General features: G+C 36.9%; 1 protein-coding gene across 1 annotated transcript in view; it reads right to left on the reverse strand.

Moving 5' to 3' along the window:
• The window catches only part of KLHL1 (kelch like family member 1), a 190,842-nt gene that overhangs the window by 107,792 nt on the left and 66,364 nt on the right, over nt 1–16,686 (reverse strand). Inside the window, exon 4 of the mRNA XM_026075972.1 lies at nt 3,867–4,079. Coding sequence (XP_025931757.1) covers nt 3,867–4,079 — 213 coding nt within the window. The remainder of the gene's footprint in view (nt 1–3,866; nt 4,080–16,686) is intronic.

Below are 16,686 nucleotides of genomic sequence, written 5' to 3' on the forward strand. Positions count from 1 at the left end.
CTTTCCAAATGCCAGCTGAGCTGTGGAAGGAATTTACAAGCTTGCCTAACAATGGCAATTATCCAAGGTAGGATTTAAAGGATTTCTACTCAGGTGTTATATGCAAATTAATAAACACAAAATCATATACTGCCAGATATAATGTGTGCATTCTGAGGGATTTAGAAGCTTAACATTTTCTACAGGTTCCCTATAATATCACCATAGAAATAAGCACCGAAGCCGGGTTGATCAGCTCACTTTCTTACCAGTGACTTTACAGGGTATTTAAGTACTTTACTTTAGGACTGGACTGTTTCTGTCCCTAGGCATCATTTAGATGCCTACATTAGTTACACTAGATCTGAGCCATAGTATCTTTAGTACTCAGACACAATGCGTTATTCTACTGATGCCTTTAATGCTCAGACACTATGCGTTATTCTATTGATGGCATTTGCAAGCCTTTGAAAGTGATCTTATTAAAAGTGTTACAGAGGGAAGAACAATAATATCTATGCTTTATCCTATGCTATTTTTTAGCTTTCTTACTGACCAATGATCTAATATTACAAGCAGGTGAAAAAACAGCCATTATAAACACAACATGCTAGTGGGGTATAAGTTATCTTTAACTTAACTATTTCTGCAAGTAAATTTCTATAATCCTTTTAGCATGCATGCCTTTGCTGAGAACCATTAAAACATATCCTTAACATCCTCATTCTTTACTAGTCATGCTATTCTAGGCACTCAGTACCACCGGTAATTCCTAACATTCGTCTGTATTTTTTTTTCCAACGGCCCAAGTGTCATTAGCACTTCCTCATAATCTTATAAGAAACACTGTAAAAATAGTGTTTTGCTCAAGAGGAGGTGGACACATTCTCAATTCATGCTGTAGCCTCCTCATTAACAGGTACTTTACACTGTGTACAGACAGACAGCAAAAACAATCAAGTTTTTCATTCGAGTAAATCAGCTAACATCAGTGCTAGTAAACAAACATAGGGCTAGGCAGAAGCTCAAACATGCTACTGAATTGCCAGAGCATGTTTCAAGGTACAGCTTGAGTCAGGGGATGTGAGATTCAAGCATAGGAAAAACCACTCTGTTCTGGGAGAGGAGGAGAGTAAGATGAGGAAAATTCAGTCCTATAGATACAAACTCATCTATGTCATTTGCCCTCAAGGCCAGAAGGCCCTAGCCTATTTATATATTAGGATAAATTTAGCCTTGGTGTTCATATGTTGGTCCACAGTGACTAAAAGGATGTAAGTTTTCAGTCCATTCCAATTGCAAAGTAAAATGTTTTTACTTAGAATACCAGAGTTAAAATATATTAGTTTAAACAATAAATAGTGAATCATAGTTACAAGTTTTTTTTCATGACTGCAGCAGTCAAGGGCACTTTTAAAGGTAACAAGATCTGTTCTGGTTATGAGGCCATCCACTTAGGTTTCAGACGAGCTCAAACTCCATGTTGACTGAAAGATTACAAAAACTCTAAAGTGTAAGTTCAGATGGTGCTCAAACACCTTGGTAGAATCACATTCACTCTGGAAGTGAGTTGAGCAGTTCAAGACATTGCAGCACCTCAAAGGTTGTTACCTGTTCTTGCTGGAAGTAAGTTACTGACAAACAAAACAGCAGAATTAAAACTGGGGGTTTTCAAAGCCGAAGTCAACCTTTTTAGTTTCAACAGTAGGTGGAGCTAGATCGAGATATTCTAGCAAATTTTTGCCTATAGATGATTAGGGAGGGCTCAGATGATCCTTTCTGCTCCCTGAGCTGTGGGGAAGGTAATCACCATGGGTCATGACAGGCAGCTGGGAAGCAGGAGATAACATCTTCAGCTGTTCCAGCTGGACCTCACAGGGGATATCTGTCTACACCTATAGATTTTCACCACCTATTATAAGAAAATAATTAAATCCTACCTACTATAACACAAAATAATTCCTTATCTTAGTCAAGCCACCAGTCTTTTTAGTTTGATTTGAATGAGGAAATAGGAAATGTCTTACTATGTTTAGCAGACAGTTTCAAGCAAATCAAAGGAGCAAATTAAACTAAATTAAACTAAACTCTATGGCAGCATTGCAGGTTCTATCATTTCAATTTCAGCTTCATGACACTTTCCTTTTAATGTTAATGTTGATTGGTTGGTCCTAAAGTCTTCCAATGAATTCTGAATTATATTGTTACATATCCTATCACTCAAAAAAGACTGACAACAGTGACAGTATCATTACTATACCTTGAAAGTGAAAATGAGGTATCATAAGAACAAAAGCTATAAATTTAAACCTTCATTTTAAGAGGATCTCAGTACAATCTTTCCAATCTGTTAATAACTTTTGTGGTATATGACTGATTTTTTTTTTTATGAATTTAAAAGTAAGGAACCCAAATCTTCTTCCTCAGAAGTCCTATGATTAGCTTTTAATTTTGACCCTACTTCTCTCCAGAGAGCTTTTCAGTTAATTTTCAGTGCAATGAAAATGATGGAACATTTTATTTGATTTACACTTAAGTATAAACCTTAGTAGGGAAAATTTCACCTCTTCATAAACAAAAAAATAAATTTCAACTTTCTATTCTCAATAACTTTCTTTTGAAAGTTTGATTATATCTTAACTTTAATTTGGATTTTTTTTTATATACTTTCTTAGCATTATTGCAGCTGATTCTGGACTAATTAGTCACTGACTAATTCTCAGTATAATGATCTTTCCCATAAACACTTACATGTAGTCATGTAACTTTATTTAATCCTGTCTAGCTGAAAGGAGAAAGATTATTTAGAGGCAGTAAACAGAAGAAAATTACTATTTACTCCTCTTAGAAAAAGAAGAATCTGAAGTTCGCATCATAGGATCATAGAAGTGTTGATAGGAAGGGATCTCCAAAGGACCTCTGGAGGTCTTCTAGCTCAACCTCCCATTCAAAGCAGGGCTAATGCCAATACTAGATCTGGTGATCCACAGCCTCATCTAGCCAAGTAATAAATACTCCGAAAGAAGGTGATTCTACAACCTCTGAACATTGTGCTGCAGTGCTACACTGCCTTCTAAGTGTTTTTTTCTCCCCTAATATCCAACCTAAACCATCCATACTATGCCTTGAAGCCTTTACCCCTTCTTACGTTGTGTAGTGCTCCTAAGAAGAGTTGTTTCCACCACACTCATAACTACCCTTCAAGTAGTTTTAAGTTGCTAGTAGATCTATAGCTAGTAGATCTATAGTAGATAGTAGATCTAGTAGATGCTAATAGATTTATAGATCTTAGCCTCTTCTGCACCAGACTAAACAAGCTTTCATACTTAAATGTACTTTAGGTCCCTGACCATGCTGATAGCCCCTCACTGGACTCTCTCCAGCTTCTCCATATCCCTCTTGAATTGTGGGGTCCAAAACTGGAAATAGTATTCCAGCTGCAGCCTCACCAGCACAGGGTATTACAGGAATAGTAACTTCACTCAGTCTGCTGACCAAGTTTTTCCTAATGTAGACTACTATTTAGAATTCTTTATTTGCACTGTTGACTCATATTCAGCCTGGCATCTGTCATAATCTCAGTTCAGCAGAATAACTATTCAGCCTGTCCTTCTTATCATGTCATGACGTATGTAGTTACTCCTTTTCATGTTCAAAACTGCACTTCTTGTTGGGAGTCTCTTGGCCCAAACCTCAAATTTATCAAGGTCACTCTGGATGGAGCACTAATTTCATAGTGTCTAATCCTAAATGGTTTTGCTTTTAAGTATCCAGAGTATTCAGCAGCTGCTGATTCTAAACTGATGTGAGTTTTACAATAACAGTGATTATATTCATTCTCTCTCTCTCTCTATATATATATACATATACATAAAAGCATAAATTACCTGTGGTGGAAGCAGTGGTAATCTGATATAAGCAAGTAGCATACTTAGGTCACTGCATCGCCTCTGCATATCATACTTCACCCACATCATTAAGGCATGGAAAATGGTTTCTTCATCAGGAACATTGACATCGTCACTAGCAAGAAGTTTATGGAGTTCTTCAGCCGGTAGAAGTAAAAACTCTTGATTTCTTATAACTTCCATTATATTCTCCTGACAAGATGAAAATATTTTAGATTCATTAATACTGAAGGAAAAGAAAAATCAGCTATTAAAGCTAAAAAATCCCATAAGATTGGGTAATAGCTTTCATACCAAACCCTCATACAAATCTTCAGGAAAAGAAAACAAAAATGATTAGACGAAACAGCTATAGCTGCAATTCATGTGTGACCATGAAAACAAAAGGAAGATTATATTGTAATATTTTGCAATAAAGGTAGAGTTCATTAAGTAACTAGGAAAGGAAAAAAAATGTTATCTAAGAATTAATAAAGACTAGTGAAGATTTGCATACTGTTTGAATTTTTATAAACTCAGTCATACCTGAGCACATTCAATATATATTATAAATGTTTACATGCACACAGAAACTTTTTTCTATATTTTTTCATATTCTATATTTCTGTATTTTTTCTATCTGATCTATTTCCTAAATAGCTTGTTAGTTATATAGTTACATTAACAATAACTGGATGATGTTTCTCTGTACAAGGCTAAGAAGTTCAAGACCATGAGTTTAGCATTATTTCCTGAACCTGTTTAGAATGGATTGTTACCACCCAGCTAGCACACAAAATATGTACAGCAATTAAAAACTCACTATACTGAAGTTTATAATAAAAATAGGAATAACAAAAATATTAAGCTAAATAAAAATTGCTAATTTAGTTGACTGAATCCTGAGGGCTTAATTAAGCAGTTTCTGAACTACCTACCCTACACTAACAGGGAACAAGTGAGAAGCACAGTTCTGCAAGGTTTCTTTCTCCAACTATTTATTTTAGGGTGCTCACATTCTTTCATTCACATATAACTGCAGGAGGAGAGTGAAATAGGTATAAACAAGAGGCACAAAACCCTTCTCTTGGAAAAAAGAAAAATCTAAATTTGATATAAAACAAATAGGAAACAAGTAAAAAGTATTGGAGAGAGAAATGAGTTACAAGATCTGATAGGTAAAAAACAATCATGCTTTTGACAAGGACATTTTGGACAAACTTAGTGAAACTGAGAAGCAGGAAAACAAAAGGCAAGAGTTATGACAAAAAGCCAGTCAAAGTCTTAAAAAGAAGGACATGTAAATTGAGGGAAGTGGATAATTCCTCTGCTACACTTACTCAATTCAATTGTTAGAATATTAAAATTTAAATTAATGCTTGTCTAGAATTGCTTATTTGGGTTTGGACCAGGAGAAAGACTGACTGTTCAGCAGGAGATGAACTAGAATTTATGCAGTATTACTGAGACAATGTAGCTGGTACAGACAAAAATGGTCCAAGACTTAAAACATCAGAATTACACTGGCACAAGCAAGTCACATTTTGTCCTTTGTGTTTTTTCCCCGTAATACAAGGAGATGATCATTCTAATTCTCTAGCATTATATACTTTGAAAGTTACTGATTAAAAGAACCTGTTAAAAAACAGCTGTGCATTATTTTATATAGGATTGCAGAAAGAAATGAATAATCCAGACCTAGCCATGACATGTTGTTATCTTTAAACAATTGATATTTATAGCCAAAGATGACACCGCTTTTTTTTTTTTTTTTTAACATCACTTGACTAAATGTGAAACGATACCTAAAAGACGAGATTTTTATGGTCTGAGGTTTTAATCCATTGACTTCCATTAAAGTATGTTTAAATTGTTTGACTAGAATGTTGTGTAATAGTTTGGAAATACAGTGGAAAAAGTTTGCAGTCACTTAACCAGAAGTTGGCTTAATTTATTTTAATTAAAAAGCCATAAAACTCAGAAAATTTCATTGCACTTCTCAATAAAATGATTTGTAAGCCAAAGTTTAATTAAGTCTGGTTAAATTGACATTAGATCCCATTATGAAGAAAATATAACTCTACTTGTTAATTGGGACCAACATCAAACTTTTCAATAGTATATTAATCCAATGATCTAATATTCTTGTGCAACATTGTGATGGCAGAACACATTTATGAACTCACAGAACTTAATTAATTTTGGGTTACACTTGAAGCAGCAGCTCTGAATTCAGAATAATAATTTTAGGTTTGATATCTTTCATCATTTTTAATTGTGTTTTCATTTGGATATATGCTTATATATTTAAGGATAACTTATTCCAGCCTCTGTACTGATTAACCAGAGATTGAAAGCAAAAACCATCAAAGCTTTCAGACAACATATATGAGTTTTCAAAGTTGACAGGCACCACACAGGCAAGCGTGGGGCTCAGGATGGTGCAACCCATACATAGAAGAGGGGTTTCCTCTGGGGCGCTCCCAAGAGTTAACAAACCCCAGGTGCATCACAGCCAGTGCCACCAAGCTGTGGGGTTGCTGCAGCCTGGAGGCACACCTTCTAATGACCCCGTGACTGACAAGTCCAGACAAAGGAGAAGTGGCACCGCAGACCCACACCATAGACATCTCGGAGATGTGGAGCCCTTCCCCACAGAATGACCTGCTGCTAATGGTCGYGTTGCTACCCGCCGAGCAGGGCCCTGGGCTGAGCACGAGGTCACCTCCTGATGTCCACGCTGATACTGACTAGAGCCTTGTGGCCTTGGTAAGCCACATAAGTTTGGTGTGAACTTGGACCCATGGTCAGCTGGTCTGCGGACCCAAGGACCCACCCGTCAGCGAGGACGACCCAATGTCAAAAATGTGGTGAGGAGAAACTGGGGAAAATGATACCGGAGGGGTGGCCCATAAGGGGCAAGAGCGGTCGCTATACCGTGCACCCGTTGCTTGGGGATCYGGGGAAAACTATACCTGAGGGGTGGCCCTCGAGGGAAGGGGGAGAGCAGTCGTTGTACCATGCACCCATGACTGAACTATAGAGCTCCGATATGTATATATATTTCCAGTTCTGATCTATTTCTAGCTTTACTATGCTTTTAGCATTGTTATAACCTCTTAGCTCTAATAAATTCTCAAACTTGACAAATGACAATTGCTTGAGTTCAGTACAACTAACCCTGGAATCCAAAAGATCCCGGATGCTCCTCCAGGCACCTCACAAAAGCCTGAATGCGTTGTTCTAAACGCCTTGAAGTACACTGGTTTCCATGCGACCCAGGGCTGGGTATCCCAGAAACTACTATTTTTTTAAATCTTTATATAACTGCAGCTGATATATATCTAAAATATAACATCAGTAAAACCCAGGTTCTTGATTTTCAGACCTAAAAACTCTCAAGTCATTATCATTTCCTAACTTGACTAAGGAATGTATCTGCCTCATGACTTCCCAGCTCACATTTTAAGTTAAGATTCATTTCATTTGGAGCAGTTAAGTGTATTTTAATAGCTTTCTGTTTTATAATGGAAATCATCTATTTTATTTTTTCCTGTGGAAAAATGTCAGAAGGACTGTGCTCCTTTTTAAGAGAAAATAAATTGTATGAGATAAAGCAAGGCAAATGTCAATATAACGTATTAATGATTTTCATTGTTCCCTAACGCTATGATTTTSCAATACAAATAATTCTACACACACAGTTACCTTTGCTGCAACTGAAAAATTTGTATTTGATCACTTAATTTACACTCAACTCCAAGGCCTCTGTCAGAAATCATTTAGTTTTATATAAATCCTAGTGTGATACCTCATGACAAGATTATAAAATGGATAATTGTGTCAAATCACCCATTACTTGTCAGCGGCTCCAGCCCCGCCGCAGCCCTGCGGGCCCCTGCCCGGCCACAGCACCCCCGGCCCTGGCACCGGGGAGCCCCCGGCCCCCGCGGCGCCCTGACAATTGCAGTTTCTGCCCTTTGGAGAGCCAGCCCTGGTCGCAAAATGCAGCTTTGAATTTCAGTTAGCACAATAAGTGCCTTTATACATTGCTAGGGAATGCCCAGCAGCTCAGTCCCTCTCCCACCACTACAGGTGACCGTACTACAGGTAAATAAGGCTATTCCCTACTCATTCATGTTGAAGCTGTTGCACTTTGCATAAGTATGTATTGGACTGGCGAGGACAAGTAGGCTTCTCTGTCTTATAAGTTAGGGACTATTTTGGTTCTATTTGATGGAAAACAGATAAACACAGAATTCATACTTGCTCACACTTTACCTCTCTGACACAGTGTATCTCTTACCTGCAAGGTTTACCAGTGGCAGAGTACTCTAGGTTTCAGCTCCCTTTAAACAGAATTTATCCCAAATCTCTCACATTCTCATTGAGCATTCTGACCACCGTAGACAAAGGGAGAAATCAGGACATATTGCTACTTTTTTTTTTTCTTCTGGCTTTCTTTTAAAATAAAAGTGGTCTTTATTTTTGCATTTTAGGGAGCCTGATACAAAAGATGTTTCTAATTTTCCACTGGATAAAATTCTCAGGGTAAATGGAATAACTTTATAAATTCTACTGAAATTAAGGTGCAAGGTAGTCACTGAGCTATTTGATCCTGCTTTGTTGAAGTGATTTGAGTAATGCTTAGGTCCTCAGGGCCCAAGATATTTTAATTTTGAGAATAAAGGCACACAGAGTCTGGGCAATTCCAGGTTTATGTTGTAAAGGTATATGAGTTTTCAGGACCTGCAATTTCCAAGTCTAATCCCTACAGAGCTTTGTAGATCTGGACTTCAGTGTTTCGTAAGAGATGAACCGGCCTGTGACTAATACTTCTCCTGCATGGGTCATTCGCTTAGCCTTTTCCTCAAGCAAGAATTGTAATGTTTTAATTAAGTAGTGGATTTTTGCTTTTAAATTAGAAAAGGTAACTTATAGTGGAACGAATGAAAGTCTCTGAACTCACTCAGAGAAAGTGATCTCTCATTTGGTTGCTGTTCCACTTTCTCAAAATGATCATACAATAACTGCTGTCATGGGGGTTGGAGCCTTTCCATGGCAGAGGTATTTTACTTTTAAACCTTTTCAGCAACACACAGGATTAGACCATAAAGTAGTAGCAGATCAAAGTCATGTAAACAAAATATGTCTATATTTAAAGGTAAATAAGCAAGTATCTCAGCATCTTAATTGTGCGTCACAGGAACATAAATGATCTAAGGAAATTAAAGTATTACCACACGGTATTTAATAAAAATGAATTATATTAGCTATATTCTTTTAATGATGCTACCTATACTAGTGAATCTAATTTTTTAAATCAAGTTTTGTAATGATCATTTTTTCACATGGGATGAAATTATTTTGCAAAAATCAGTTCTCATTGACATATATGTCACTGATTTTATTAATTAGCATGTATGCAGTTGTAAGGAAGAGCCTGAGAGTAATTTCTTCAATATTATAATAAATATGAAATAATTTCTTTCTTTGGCCAACAAAGAATGCCAAATTCAGAGTGTGCCACTTAGAATCTGTTGCAGCATAAAAGAGGTGCTTTGGCATTAAAATGCTTAGCAGGTATTTTGGTTTTGGATGAAGGAGTCTCATTTTAGTTTTGTATTTTATTGATTTTGATGCTGTGGCCTTTCCAATGCAAAAATGATAAATGCATACAAGAATACTGAAGATAAATATCTGTACACTAGTGTTTCCCTTAAATCATAACGGACTAGTGTCAATGAACATATTAAACCCATACCGATTTTGATTAAAAAGCTAAGTTTTCAAAAGGACATTTAAATAAATGAACAAATCGTGCCTCTGATTTCTACATTAAATCATGTAGTTTATTTGCTGAAGTGCTAAACACCTGAATATCAACTTTGATTTTGGCCAAGGCCCAAACTATTTCAGTCTGAAATGGTTGCTGTAGTGCTACATAGAATTCAGTTCTCTTGCTTTGTGTGCCCATTTACCTATCAGCTGTGTATCAGCAAGACTGCATCACCTATTTTCAGCATTACCAAGAACTACCTACCTATGCAAAGACTGTTTTGTCATGTATCTTCATGCCTAAGAAGAATGAGTTCTTCAAGTTCTCGAACAATAACTCCCATTAGACAAAGAACCAGTATTTATTAGCGTGAATGTGGTCTTTCTCAACAGCCAAATTCCAAATCTCATCAGAGAGAGCTCTATCTGGCCAAATAYTTATATGTTTCTTSCAGTACCAGATACTGGCCTGATGTGGCCATCGCTAAAGGGATATGAAGGCTGGAAGGTTCAAAGGATGGGCAGTTAGTGGAAAGAGTTCTTGTGGCTGTATGCTCCTCTGAACTGTGTCAGTGGGAAGAGAGATCAGCAGCTGCTGCTATTTGGTGAGAACAGATGAAAGGCTGAAGAAAGAAGAGACTGACTATGGATATTTGCTCACACAGCTTACTGAAAACTAAAGAGACACTTCCAGGTGATGTTAGAGAATATCGGACTGAAGCTCTCTAGAACTAATTGCTTAGCATAACTTGCTTAGCATTAGTAGCTCAATTTGCTGAAGCCTTAGGCCCAGGCTGTGAACTTTTACTTAGATAAGTAAAAGGGGGCCCCAGAGCCGGTTCAAGCTGGAGGGATAAAGAAGTTACACAGACAGCAGGAGTAGCCAACCTTGAAGATAAGAAGCAGCCTGCCTAGAGACAATGAAGGGGCCCAAGGAAGAAGGGGAAGACCCCAGACCTAACTATTACTATTGGTCCAAACTATCGCTTAAGGGGTGGGGAATTTAGAYTGTAAGGGTATAATTGCCCAGGGATTTCTTTGTTCGGGGTCCCTCTTTGGAGGCACCCAGCTCGAGCTGTAATTACTGCACGTGTATCATTAAATTTTATTTCTCTCCAATCTGACTTCGAACTTCTGCCTCAGCAGGAACCTARGGTCGGACCCTGTTATGGAGGCCGGCGAGCCTGATTTTCCATAACAGTGACAAAGAGTACCATCATCTAAATACTTCCTTTTTTTTTACTTGCAATTTTTAAATTAAATATTTATTCCAAAATTGGGGGGTTTTAGGAGGTGACTGTGCAGAATTAGCAAGATCACAGTCTAATTCAGTGTCTATATCCTGTGGCATTCTGGGATTTTCACAGCCTATATGCATTTTGCAACCTATTGGCCATAGACATTTCCAGTTATGACTGTTCACCATAATAAATTGGTGAAAAATTTCAAGTTAGTGTTCCGAAAACTCGCATGTTTACCTAGCTGTGTTAATTTAGTTATTTAGTTGATCAAAGTTTGTTTTCTGTTTTGCCAAAAGATCTTGGCTCACTCATGCTGCACACATTTTTGTTGGCAGCTAGAGAGATCCAAGAAGCCTGTACATGAAACAGAGATAACTTGCTAAATGGATGAGGACCACTACATCTTGCTCCCCCTGCCCAGAACAATCTTCCAACACTGTTCTGAAAGGACAAGAATCCCATCAACCATGAATATTCTGTGTCCTAAATCCCACTGCATGCATAATTTGTTCTTGGCAGCATGGTATAAAAAACAGAACTCTAGTAGCCTACAAACCACTTCTTTTATTTTATCTGGAGCACTTGTGATTCTGCCCAGGAGTGGGAGTTGCAGCTTACGGCATTTTAAGCAAGACAAGTAAAGGCATTACTCCATCCTTCTTTTTTTCTAATGTTGGTCTCCCCTCCCAAAATAAAGTATTAAGGAACTAGGAGGTGCAACTTGGTGACCTAAAAAAATGGAACCTTTATGTTCTAGTGACTTGACTTGGCACAGACTTATGCATTTGCTGTGGGAAGGATTTTCAGCACAATTTCAAGAAAATAGCAGTACTACGATTTATCCAGAGGTGTCATTTCAGACTGACAAGTCTAAAAGTGGCAAAAATGGAGACTCACAATGCAAACTACCACATCAGTGCAGTACTGCAAAGTGTAGATACAGACATCTGTATCGGTCTTCTCAACTGTTTACAATGGAGAGGAAGATCAAAAGGAAGATTTTATTCAAGGATTTTTTTTTGTCCCTCCTCATACAGCCATCTCCACTTTGGTCCAAGGCACTCCTCAACCCGGGACAAGAGTCCTGCTCTAGTGACTGTCTTGTTTTTGTTATACTTGTTTAAGTTGTTCCCAAAGCACTCTCCAAGTATCAAAAATATGAGCTGCTCTCACTTTTAAAATGGTGCTGTTTGCACAGCAGGAATACAACCTGTCTCACCTGGATAACTAAAATTTTCTGGACATTGCTCCAGGAAAGTAGTCATCATGATACTCTCTCATTGTCCTAGCATGACTTTTCTTTCTTCCATACCCTGCTCCAGTGACTATGCTTTGGTACAAGTTTCCTGTCCCACTCCACAACCATAATTCAATTTAACTGTCTGACCACAGTGGCTTCCCTAATCTGTAGACAAACAACTCCATAACTGGTACCCTTGTGGGAGGAGGAACAGAACTATTTTGTATCCCAGCAGGACAGGAAGACATGAGGACCATCACTTACATCTCTATTTAGGGCAGGCAGGATAATACCAGGGTAAAATGATGTGGTTAGGGCATATGGGGGAGGGACGTCTTCCACTAAGAGGCCTATAAACACACAGAGCTTCTGACCATTGCTGGAACACTATCTATGAACACATTAAACTCAGGATGGGAACGTATGTGCATGCACATCCTGCAGGGAGTGCACCAAGAACTAGCCCATACTGATCAAAGCAGCCCTGATAGCAGACTGTATCAGAGCACTTGTGACCGTGGCCAAGAGTGGGGGTTGCCGCTTATGGCATCTTAAGCAAGGGGAGTAAAGGCAACATAAGGGTTAGAAGAGGCAAAAGCAGCCAGAGCAGCACTGTTAGGCATTGTGTTGCTCAGCAGAGGTTACAAGTATGTCTCAAGCTCTTAAGTAACTTTCTGTGCTTGAGGGTGGTGTGTGCTGGAGGCCTGTGGATGAATGAAACCAGTAGGTAATTGTTTCAGGCACCATGAGTTTACTCCACTCATTATGCAGAATCCAAAACTAAGGAGAGTTTTAGCCTTCAGCTAGAGAAATGAGTCAATTTGTGTCATTTGGTCTCTGAACCATATCTCAGCCCCAGCTTGGATACAGAAGAGCATAAGGGTAGTCTTTAAACATATATGTCAAGGTAAGCACATCGTTTTTACGTCCTTATGGGGCCTCAGATTTGTTTACTCTGCTTAGCAGGCCTAGACAGAACAATGATTTCTTCTCTGATTTATTTTGTTTATTTTGTTTCTGTACCTTTTTTTTTTTTACTTTTTTTTTTTCCCAAAGAGAATTATATTTTGGGGAAAAAAAAGTGAAGTGGGATGCAACAACCAATACATGCTGAGATGTCAAAGAACAATTTAAGCTGGAGGACAATGTTGACCTAAAAGCAAGCTTGTATAAACCAAACCTGAATAAATGAAAGCTGGAAATTAGAAAATTATTTCTTACTGTTAAAGCACAAAGCTCTAGAACAGACTTCTAGTGGGACAAGGAAGGAACAGGTCTATTAGAACCGGTATTATAACTTAAGATACAGTTTACGGAAGAGATTATATGACGCGGTTTCCCATGGCAGCAAGGGACTGTCTCCTGGGATCCCTCTCAATTTTATTTTAACCCAGTTACACTTCTGTTGAACCTAATAACATATGATTCACTGAAGAATACCTCCKATAAAGGCATCATCTCAAAGACATTTGGAGATGGTAATTTGCCACTTTTGCAGTAGCTTTCACATGTAATCATCCTCAACATTAAAATGAATGTCTAATTTCCTGTTCGAACTTGTCTGTCTTCCACTCCTACATACTGGTTCTTATTATGAATTTCTCTGTCTGATTAATGAGCTCATTAGCACCAAATCTTAAAAAAACTTAAAATAATCTCTTGGGTCTTTAATAACTCAGAGGGATTGCGTGGTTATTGCCTTGTTTTTATAACTCATTCACAATACTGCATTTTATAATACTACATAGAAAAGTACAAGAGTGAAACAGAATACTTAATCATTAATATTGTTTCTTGCAGCAGCACCTGTGAATTCACTGGTAATCGCATAATCATGTACTGACCAACACTGACCCTGCTTTGGGTGTGAAATGTGATGGAATACAGCACAGAACGAAGTCTGAATGCATATGCAAGATCATACCTACCTACCTACCTACCTACCTATATATATATATAAAAAAAATATAAGTTTCTACTTTCATAAATGGCTAATAAATACTGTAATTAAGATAATATTCCAAATGACAATTGAAACCTCAGTCAAAGCATCACGGTGAAATCTTTCCTTATATTCTTGTACTGAAAACTTGAATTAAAAATAAGTAGCCATTAAAATGAAAATGCATCTAAAGAACAACGTGTAATTGTATAATCGTAGAGGAAAAATGCCTCATTTTATTACTCTCCATTCCACACTACAAAGATTCACAGCAACAGTGTTTCTTCTTTTTTCATTAGCTGTCTCTAAGCATGTGTGTTCTGTTACAGATATGATATATGTTGTTGGAGAATGTTTCAGTTATGGTTTTGTTTAAGGAGTGAAATGTTTAAAAAAGGGTACTCTACATTAGTATTTCAGATTTAGTGGTCATTCTAACTGCAACTAAATATTAAAAAATTATCACAGCTGAGACATGAAAAAAATTAGCATTCATGATTAATTTATAGCATATTTTTGTATTGAAAAAGTATATATCTTCCCTATGAATAAGAGTATCGCAGAAAGCAAGTAGCCCATCACAGGAAAAATATTCAGAAAATACTGAATTTCATGCTCTTCTTTTCACACACACTTTTTTTTATTTATTTTTTATTGTCAGAACTATAATCTACCATTCAACTAACACTGGACATAATTTGAAGCATTGCTGAGAGTCTTAATTAGCATGAAAGAAGAGAACGTATTCTAAATTGGAAAAACATTTGAACAGAAAAAGGATTTTGAGAGTAGAACCACCTTTTCTCATAAAGGGGGCTTCCAAAGAATTCCACTCCACAAGCAGGTCTGAAGAAAGTAATATGGTGATTACTCTCTGACAGCACTTATGTTCCTCAAGCACGTTATGAAATCCAGATTAATTCTAAAGACAGAGTGTTATGGTAAAAAGTTAATTAGCATAGCCAAACACAAATTTATCCCTCCCGCAGATAACAACTTTTTGCTCTCCAGTATTTCAGAATATAGAATAATTCATGCAAAGACATCTGATCAATGCTGGTGCATTCTATATCCTTTCCACCAAAATAACAGTATATATTATAATGTAAAATAACCACTGTATTAGACCTTAAGTGGTTTGTCAAGATACAAGGCCACCGAAAATTTGTCACATTAAGTTGTTGTCTTTGATAGAACACTTAAAAACTGTTAAATGAATGCTGAGAGTATATTAACATACTGTGTGAATCCCAAAAGACAAATTTCAGACTAAAGTGAAATTGTAAAACATTTGTCATGCTGCACATTACATTGATTAAACTGACAGATACTCTTGTTTTATTGGTGCTTTGGAAATTACAAATTTGAAAGGAACAGTCATTATGCTTCACTCTGTCCAAGACTCTGCATGTTACCATCCAATAATCTCATGCTGTCAACTAACTATAACATGCAGTAATTTCTTAGTGGCAGTTCTTTACTGTGAATGGGGAGGAGGTAAAGAGAACTTTATAGCCTTGTCTAGCTGGGTTTTTTCATTAGCTTGTCTTCAAATTCAAACATAATTCTTACTCTTTCTATTCACTTTTTTTTTCTTTTTTTTAAACACAACACTTCAAAATCCTCTGCATTGTTTAAAGAACAATCTGAGGCAAAATGGGCACAAATTCCAAGCTATGTTGCTACAAACCCTTTGGTCCCTTGCATAATTAAACTTTCCTGTAAAACACGAAAAGATTTCTAGACTAAATATCACTCAGCTAAAATTTTCTCATATCTTTCTTTTTTTTAATGTTTATCAATACAAATAGATAGCACACCTCTTATGGAAATAAACAGAACACTGCTGAATATGAATTTATACCTAAAATTATGCTGCCTCATGCAGTTGACTTTAGAGCAGATGATAGTCATTCTCTAAAATAAAGGAATGTAAAATAACATTGGTGGGTGGGTCAGCAGATTTGCTAAAACTTTAAGAGTGGATCTCCTGATCCACTAAAGCTTTAGCAGCTACTAATTCCATAAATATATATATATATGGTATTTATTCAGGTAAGATTATTGATAATTGATGCAGTGTGCAAAGTGTTTAGGTACCTAGAAGTTATTTCGTTTTTAAGCTCTCATAGAACATAAAAATACCTGTATGGTTTCAGAGCAAACAAAGGTTCCTTTGTGACCAGTGACCAAATATCATTTTGACAGTGATTAGAAGGGTGTATATACGGCAAAAGTTTAAAGGCATAAATATAAAATATTTTATTTTCTTTGTGTATTCTAGATTTTGGAAATTGTGATTTTAAGGATTCTAAGGATTGTGCAAAAGGCTCCTTATGTTTAGAAGCCCTTCGTGGACTTTTCTTCCATTAATTTATGTAGTAGCACTTTGAATTCATTTATAGGTTTGGCCTCCAAAGAATCCCTTGGATTAATTACATACTTAAGCACATACCTGTAAAAGAAAAATATTTCCTTTTGTTTGCTTTTAAATCCACTCCCCAGTTTTGTTTCATGAACCTTAATTCTTGTATTGAGGGAAATAAAATCTTTTGTTTCCCCTTTCCCTGCCATTTATGGCATATGTCTCTGTTATAGCCTCTCCAGTAGTCATGTTTT

This window comes from Apteryx rowi, unplaced genomic scaffold (assembly GCF_003343035.1).
Source record: "Apteryx rowi isolate R43461 unplaced genomic scaffold, aptRow1 scaffold_417, whole genome shotgun sequence".
Classification (NCBI taxonomy): Eukaryota; Metazoa; Chordata; class Aves; order Apterygiformes; family Apterygidae; genus Apteryx; species Apteryx rowi.